Below are 8,936 nucleotides of genomic sequence, written 5' to 3' on the forward strand. Positions count from 1 at the left end.
AAAATACTTGTACTTGAGGGCATGTCACTCGGTTTGAAACTCCCTTGTGACTCAGGCTGATAACCATGTAGGGGGGAGTTGTACACGATAGGGTGACCTCGACATTTACTGCATAGTTTTTTCGAGTGTGAGTGTCACGTGGACACGCTCAGGCTATTTCTCGACGAATGGTACCACATTGCATTTGAGAGTTAAGGTTAGGTGCATGCATCATGCTGAGCATGATTGATTAGAATTATGAAAAATGATGAATAGTTGTTAAGTGTATGTTGAATTGATTGATAATTGTGTATGAACATGGTACTTGTTATTGTTTCTCTTACTAATTATGATCATTTGATAATTGTTGATTTCTTTTATAATAAACTCACCCTTGCAAACTCCTCCGTAATTCTATAATTCTTTTAATATGAGGATGTAATTAACAAATTTAATTATATGTATGAACTCACTTACTTTTCGTTATGTAAATTATGTGTATTGGGTTAATATATCTATATATATTCATTTAAGTATTTGTGCATTGTTTAATGAAAGTGTATCACAAAAGAAAAATATTACTTTCTTACCATACAACAACTATAATAATAAAACTTAACTTGGTATATTTCTTTTAAGGAGGCGTTTGGTAGGGAATTTTTTAAGTTTAAGAGAATCTTAAGTAGGAAATCTTAAAGTCCTACACATTTGGTATACATATTTTAAAAATCATTCCCAGGAATCATTTTATAATTGAGTTTTCATTTTATTTCCCACAACATTCTCATGAAATGGAGTGAGAATATAACCTTCACAAGTTAAAAAAAAATGAATTTTACTATTGAAATATAGTTTAAAAATGGATTTCCCAAAAAACATTATCATGATTGTGTACTCTTATAATTATTACATCATTTAATTTGATAAAATTTTTAAAAAATGATAAAAATATCACATTAATATTTGATTTCCAAAAATCTTATATAAATATTTCCAAAAATATTTATGAGAAACCAACTAATTTTTATTTATTCCTATAAATCATGATTCCCGTGATTTATGATTCCCATGAATCTTGATTCCTCGGTAAAAAATAACTTTTCTTGTACCAAACACCCCCTAAGTTGATATTAGTACACAACATTCAGATAACGAAAATCTATGCAAAATCTTTAAGTTAACAAAATTCCTTCACCACCAACATATATGCCTATTCTCACTAAGTTATTCTACAAAAATGATATACAACAAAATCAGCCTATCGCGTGGTTCTCATCCATATCTTTTCTTTTATCCACTTCGTGCTTTCATTTGTACCAACCAGCAAGGAAATACCGTAGCAAGAAACATAAACAGCACGCTATAGCCTGTCCAAAAAGAAAAAGAAAATATGAGCAATGATATAAAGGATTTCAACTAGAATAGTTCGTGTTTCATACTGAGATTGTGATAAAATACATGAATAACAAACTATAAAGTCATCAAAATTTGCTCTCTTGATTTTTTAATCAATGATTAATATCCTGCATTTTTTCCCTCTAAAGAGCCCTCCATAGTAGGAGCCAAATCCAACAAAATAAAGCAAGTTCACCATTATCAGTGAAATCAGATTAGGACACTCGAACCACTAGTTTACTAGAATCACACAAACAACCAAGTTCGCCATATTATTGAACTTAACATGTTCTACATGGAAATAGAAATCAAAAAGAAAAAAGAAAAATGCTAGCTACAAGAATTAAAAGAGAGAGAGAGAGAGAGGGAATCACCTGGAAAGCAAGAAGATAAATACAAAGTGCCTTTTCGGACTTTCGGCCTAAATTTCTTAGAAAGAAGTTAACAAGTGTCCCATCATTTGTCCCAGTCAGTAGTCCAGTTTGAGGGTCAAACCTGAATGAGTAGATGATATACGTGAGGTTTCAACCAAACAAGTATATGCAAGATGTCTGAACCAATAACTAAGATACATCTACCAATGCCTACCTTGGCAGTCGATGACGTGGACAAGGAATATAGCCAGAAAGCTGGAGGAAAACATATTCTATGTCAGACATGCTCATAAGAGTTTTAAATTATCACAAATTCAATAAGTCAATGGAAGTTCTGATAGTGTCAAACCTGGGGGAGTGACAAGAGGAAGTTCAAAACTTGAGGTAAGAAGAAAATCAAGAGTGTTTCACTGAAGCCAAAAATATAACATAATAAAATTATTACCAGGAAATCAATAACACAGTAAGGCAAGCTCATAAACATCAGTGGAATGGTTAAGCTCAATAACAAACTATAAAGTCATCAAAATCTTGTCAAGATCCTAGTAGATGACCAGATGGCCAAGCAGGTCACCTACTGAAAGCTTCCATTGTGATGTTTGGAGGAGAGTCCTCAGAGAAAAATGAAATAGTTATTTATTGAGAATGCAAAGCAATATTTCTTGAGGATGAACTTAACACAAATCTTACACTTGAATGGAAAATCGCCACCTCAAACAACCTTTTGCTATCATATGTAACAGTAAACTTGGAAGGTTATTATCACATGTTCTACATATTGTAAGTATGGTTGAGATGAAGATTCTATCGTCCATTTGTTCGCAGTTTAGGTATCATGGATTTATTGTACAAAGTGAAACATGGCAATTTTTTCTTATAAAAGGCAGCAAAATCATTCACCAAATTACTTTTAGAGAAATGGAAAGATTGCCACATAAAGAATCATTTAGTAGCAAGTATCAACTTATAAAACTGAAGAACGACCATATATTTGTCTCTATGATTGATCCTTTAGAACAGAAAGCAAGACTGGAGTCCCAAATTTAGAATCCCCTGTATATCTATGATTCTATGCCTAGTTTGCACCAAAAACACAGATAGGATAGCCAAATGAAGAGTATTGACAGATAAAAGTAAGGATGTACCTAAAATGGCCTAAAATACCAATCACAGCCATAGTCATCCCAGCAAAGTATGTATATGTATCACCAACAAAAACTGAAGAGGGATACCTAGAACAAGAAGACCATACTGTTGGTAAAACTACTCTATCATGTGAAACACGGTTTCAAATGAAATGATAATGATACATCAGTGAATACCAGTTGTAAGAAAGTAAAGCCAAAGAGGTAGCTAGCAAGGGCTGAGCTAAGTAAATAGAAAATGCATGTGCTAGCTTATATTCAGGATCTGTTGATGCTCCAATTTGCATAATATTGTGTATCAGGATCTGCACATCCACAGTATTATCAATTTCCTTGACCAAAGTGGACTCAGTTAAATTTTACAAGCTTTGATACTTACAGCTGATGCGATAACCACAGTCTGCCCAACTTCAAGGCCATTTATTCCAGCATGTATATTGATGGAATTTGTGCAAAAAACAGCCAATAGCCCCATATATAGTTTATACATCCATCCTGCCCCATAAAACAAAGTCAAAATAGTGAATCTTTACAGTAATTAGTAACTCCTCAAGTGTCATTTACATAAAGGTAGAAAAAGCTTACCAAGATCCAAAACCTCAATCCCAATGTGTGGGACAAGTGGCTTTGGTATAACTATAGTTGTGTGTCCAGCATATGCCATTAACAAAGGAAGTGCAGCAATTGATGGGAGTAGTAATTTTCTGTTCTTCACATTGACATAAAGTCAAAAACGAAACTACTCTAACATTAGTTAACAAGCACAAATTCAGGAAGCAAATGATGAAAACTTATATACTCACACTCTCCATGGGACATCAAGGACATCGTCAACAAATCCTAGCAATGTCATGAAACAGATGCACGCTAGCGCTGCATTGTATTCAACAAGCCACTGCAAAACCAAAAATAATTCACAAAGTGCTCCTTTCTTCTATTGATATCAGTTACAAGATATTAGAGTTGAACTAAATACTCAGATTTACCATACACATAACTTACATTCGAATCTGCTGTGAAGTTAAAATACTGAAACAAGATTGCCACAACCAAGAAGACAATACCAACAACTATACCTAATGACTCAGGCCTGCGAAGAAAAAGGTAGCACAATCAAAACTTAGTACCAAAAATTTATGATAGCAGATTACAATACTTTCCCTCCTATGCATACAAGACATATAAATACTTCATGAATTTAGTAGTATAGTACCATATAGACCTAGCTATAGTTTTGTTCTCTGCATGACTTTTTTAACTACATTTTTCATAACCTTTAACTATGTACAGTAATAATCTCTCTCACACTCATCAATTTAACTTTCTTAACTATATACGGTAATAATCTCTCTCAGGCACTCATCAATTTAACTTTCTCTTCTCACTCTTATACACCCAAATATTTTGATCTGCAAGTTCCATGCACAATAATCAAATATTAAATTAAACCATCAGCCAAAACAACCTGTTTGGTAGTTGTGACACTTTCTTATTCTTATCACACATTTCCACTTAAAATCTAAACTAAAAATTTCAAATTCAAGAATTTCCATTGACAAAAGAATGAAGGAAAAATAACATAAAATCATTTGAACAACTCAAACAGCTTCAGCTAATACATACATGTTTATGGCATTATCAAATTTTAGTATTAGTCTGGTAGATAGCAACATCATAAAGGTTTTCAGAACATTAAGTACCAAACTTCAGAGTTTAAATAAAGAAACAGAACCCCGTGCTAGTCAACATCAACTTACATAAATAGGTAAATAAATAAATCCAGAGACATTTATCGAAAAATCCAAGAACAACAAGTATGGGATCCAAAAGGAAACTAACGTTCACATGGAATTGCATACTAGAACAGAACTCCATCACAAAAGAACGGAAAAGGAGATATAAGGTGGGTTGGATGGTTAAGGGAGAACGGAAGAAGGGAAAGGTCCCGGGTTCTATCCTCTGCTAACAAAACCAACATTTTTTGATGAAAAAAATAAAAACACAAAAGAAAGAAAAAATTTATATCTCAAACAGAAAATTTACTGCCAAATCCAACCAAATGTTCCACACACAATATGATTTTCTTTAAAGAAAACAACAAAAATCAAAATCCTACTAACGATCACATGGAATTGCATATTAGAACAAAACTCGATCATAAAAGAAAGAAAAAAATTATATCTCAAACTGAAAATCCCCTCCCAAATCCAACCAAATGCTCCACACACAAATTATATATATGTAAAAACAACGAAATCACTGATAAACCACCCATGGTTAAAAAAAAAATAGACACCCAGATCTCGAAATCAAAATCCAAAGCAACCCACTTCATAAAAACAAAAACAATATTAAATAAAAGGAGGAATCAAGAGGGGGGAAAAATACTCACACTTTGACGGTTCCCTGAGGGGTGCCCTTCTTGTTGATGTCATACCCAAAGAGGTTCCGCTTCTGGACGTAGCGGGACGCGACGGGGATCATCTTGACCGTGACGAAGAGCCCCGCGAGGCTCATTCCGGCGTTGATGAGGATCGAACTTCGGAGCTCCGGCTCGATGGGGTAGTGGTGAAAGAGGAGGTACAAGTAAGGGAGCAAAAAGAGAGAGAGCTTCAGAAGAAGACCCCATTTGGGAGGCGCGATTGGAGGGTCTGTTATGGTGGGTTTGGCAGTTGTGTTTGTGTTTGTGTTTTCATTTGTTGCGGGAGGAGAAGAAGAAGGAGGTTCGGAAGAAGAGAGTCTCTTTCGTGCTCCCATTGTTGGTGGTGTTGTTAAAGGTTGTTTCTTTTGTTTTGCAGGGTGCACTAGTACATGTACAAAGACCTTTATGGGAGATTGCTACGGTGAAATCTTTTTTTCTGTTTAGTTTTCTGGACTTGTATGTATCCCAGTCGTCACTGAACCAATCAGATATTGCCAATTCACCGGAAGTGGACAACGTGGCATTTTAATGTAATTGCATAAGTTAATTACTAGCGTCTGTGCGTTCGCATGTAAGTTAGCGTATTTTCAACATTTTATTGTGGAAAAAAAGTTAATTTTTAATCTAATTATATTTAATCTAAAAGAAACATCTTTTTAAAAGTTTTTTAATTAAAAATTTATAATATTTTATTAAAATATAAAAATTAAATAATTTTTTATTATATTATTGTATTTTATTTTGAGTTTCATTTAATGATTAAGATATAATTAAAATAAAATAATTACCTTATTATAGTAGTATTATAATTAGTTATTTGATACACCAATATAAGGGATCAAATTATTTCAAAAAAAATAAAATAAAATATTTATTCTTCATTTATTTTCTTAAAAGTTAAAGGTTCTAACAAATAATTAATTTTAACGGTTAGATTCTAAGAAAATAAATGATGAAGATAAAATATGTAAGAATATGTTATAAAATTATTAAACAAAATATTAAAAATTAAATAAATATTATTAACAAAATATTAAAAAATATTATTTTAATATTTTTAATTTGTGAGAATAATATTAAAGTTGATCAAAATTATAAATATTATATTTTGATAAAAAAATATCAATTATTTCATAATGTTCTTTTCTTTTATCATGACATGTTAAAATAATATTAAGATTTATTATAAAATATTCAATACTAATTCTTTAGTGTTCTTTTACTTATTTTTATAATTAAAAAGAAATAATATTATAAAGGCAAATATCACAAGAAGAAGATGTTGAATTGTAATTTAGCATAATTGTAAACAAAATTTAAAATCAACAAAGTTTTTCATCTTTAAAAATAACTTTGTAAGAAAATATAATAACCTTTATTACAAAAGCATTCCATAAAAAATGAGTTAGAAAAAAAACACAGGGTATCTCTCGAGGACTGAAACACAATCCAGACTCAAGTTAAAAGCAAAAAAGTAAACAGACACATGGAGTTATATTGGTTTGTCTCTATGAGTGAAATTACGTCCGGTTCTTGGAAAACCACCATGTTATACTAACTTTCACAAGATACAAGTATTATATTAAGATCACTTCTGACCATTATAAATAAAACTATGTCCCAAGTTTGATCAATACCAAGTATTCTTTATTCTGAATTGTAGGCGCAAAACAAATCAACAAGACTTGTGGTTGAGGATTGCTAAGAGACTAAAACAAAATCATCTTATAGACGCATAAACAAAAACAACCATTAGCCATTTTCTCCCAGGGTGTTCAAGTTGTTTTGAGAGTTTTTTATGATCTTACAAAAATATACATAGAGTCTAATTGAAGGACAAGAGTAAGAAATATTTGTGTAAGATTAACTACTTCCTACTTCTTCTGGTTTATATAGGCTTCGTCTTCAAGTATTCGTTGTCTCATAATAGGTAAATCTTCATTTGATCTTCGTTTGATAAAAGAGGGTCGTTGGGTGCATTTAATGCACGTCATTTCCTCATGCAGAGACAAATTTGTTTAAGTCTTCTGTGTACGAGAAATTGCAGCATGTGAATGTTTCTACAAATAGAATCTTAGACATAGAGTAATAAATAAGTTTTAAAGATTATACCACATGCGGCAGCAAATCATGACTATCTACCTATTGTCTGAAAAAACATCATATGCAGATGTTACGAAAATATCTCAGACGCATATCACACAACATTTTACCTTTATATTTGTTTGCATCTAATAAAAATAATTAAGAATTTTGATTTGTCTTTTAAGACGTAAACGTTTTGTTGATCCATCAAATATATTATAAGATTAAAAAATAATATTAGGAATTAGTTTTAAAAACTATCATGCAATTATGATAAAACACTAGTATTGTCAAGCTATGTGTGTGTTATCTCAAGCATCCCATAGTTTAAGAGTTTATCATGATTTTGACATATCCTATCCTATTGAAGAGGTTTATCTACATTCAAAGATTAGAGTTGTCAAAGTGAATCAAGTCGGTTCATCTTATAATCTATTTAACAATTATATTAAATTTTCAAAAATATTATATTAATTTTTTTATTAAATTAAATTTATAGATTTTTATTCAATTTGAAAATCAATTAATGTCTTTTTATTTTATTTTATTTTTGGATTTACTTTGTGATCCAAATATGATAAGATAAAATAAGATAATTACTTTATTACCAAGTCACCAATATCTTATTGGTCAAACATATTTATTATTTGGACTATTTTTGAGTGAAGAATTACTATATATCATTCATCCAAGTAGTACTAGGGTTGAATCCCTTAAGCAAAATCTTAAGTTGGAGTTTTATTAGAAAAACTATTGTTAGTAAGAAGACCCTACCAAAGATAATATATAATACATAATATGAAGAATGATCTTAAAGATAATAAAAATTATAAATATTAAATTTTGATATAAAAAATTGTATAATCATGTCAAATATGTTATAATATTAAGATTTATTATAAAATATATTATAACATATTTCAATATTAATTGTGTTATTGATCTTTACTTAATTTTTATAATTTTTTTTAAAATATTATATTATAAGATAAAAAATATTAAAAATTAATTTTAAAAATAGTATGCAAGTACATTAAAGTAATGCTCCCTCTGATTGACAAAGTCATAAATTTGAAGTTTATTCCAAAAGCAAATTAAATGATTTAGTGCATCTACAATGCATGATTGTTTAAATGTGTTGCTTATCTTAAATTTATGGGTCTTACAATATCACATTTTAAGAACTCTACACAAAAATTCACTTCAATACTATGCTTGCAAAAGTGAGTGCTTAATTTAATTTCTTTCATTGTTTTTTGCCTGGGAAAGTACCTTTATATTGATAAAAAAAAAAGTAGTAAAACGTTGCTTGTATAAGAAACACTACATCAAATGCTCCAACCACAATTTTTGTAGCAATGCATCTTATTTTTAAACAACTTGCATAAACAATTGTGTTGCATATACTCTTAGGTAGTGGTAATATTTTATGAGACTACACATCATTTAAGGGATTTTTTTTTCACCTATGTATTTAGCTTATACTATTGTTAATAGGTTAATAAATGTATCATCTTGCATTGGAGTGAATGGGCA

The 8,936-nt window shown here is 30.6% G+C and overlaps 1 protein-coding gene across 1 annotated transcript; it reads right to left on the reverse strand.

Moving 5' to 3' along the window:
- Window positions 1–1,035: 1,035 nt before the first annotated feature.
- Window positions 1,036–5,719, reverse strand: LOC114393362 (UDP-N-acetylglucosamine--dolichyl-phosphate N-acetylglucosaminephosphotransferase-like). The gene is made up of 11 exons (XM_028354672.1): window positions 5,286–5,719; window positions 3,896–3,983; window positions 3,697–3,788; window positions 3,479–3,597; window positions 3,273–3,388; window positions 3,071–3,198; window positions 2,894–2,980; window positions 2,098–2,158; window positions 1,963–2,003; window positions 1,749–1,869; window positions 1,036–1,346 (listed from the first exon to the last, which is right to left on the reverse strand). The coding sequence occupies exons 1-11, from the start codon at window positions 5,648–5,650 to the stop codon at window positions 1,287–1,289; spliced, it is 1,278 nt and encodes a 425-aa protein (XP_028210473.1). The 5' UTR covers window positions 5,651–5,719; the 3' UTR covers window positions 1,036–1,286.
- Between the last annotated feature and the right edge of the window lie 3,217 nt (window positions 5,720–8,936).

Source organism: Glycine soja, chromosome 2 (assembly GCF_004193775.1).
Source record: "Glycine soja cultivar W05 chromosome 2, ASM419377v2, whole genome shotgun sequence".
Classification (NCBI taxonomy): Eukaryota; Viridiplantae; Streptophyta; class Magnoliopsida; order Fabales; family Fabaceae; genus Glycine; species Glycine soja.

What these genes read in the sequence shown, in the direction of transcription:
- LOC114393362 (XM_028354672.1), bottom strand. Translation starts at nt 5,650, where the DNA reads ATGGGAGCACGAAAGAGACTCTCTTCTTCCGAACCTCCTTCTTCTTCT. An exon ending in ACTTCACAGCAGATTCGAAT is followed by an intron (nt 3,789 to 3,895) that starts GTAAGTTATGTG and finishes TTGGTTTTGCAG; the next exon opens with TGGCTTGTTGAATACAATGC. An exon ending in GGTATTTTAGGCCATTTTAG is followed by an intron (nt 2,159 to 2,893) that starts GTACATCCTTAC and finishes TTTTGGCTTCAG; the next exon opens with TGAAACACTCTTGATTTTCT.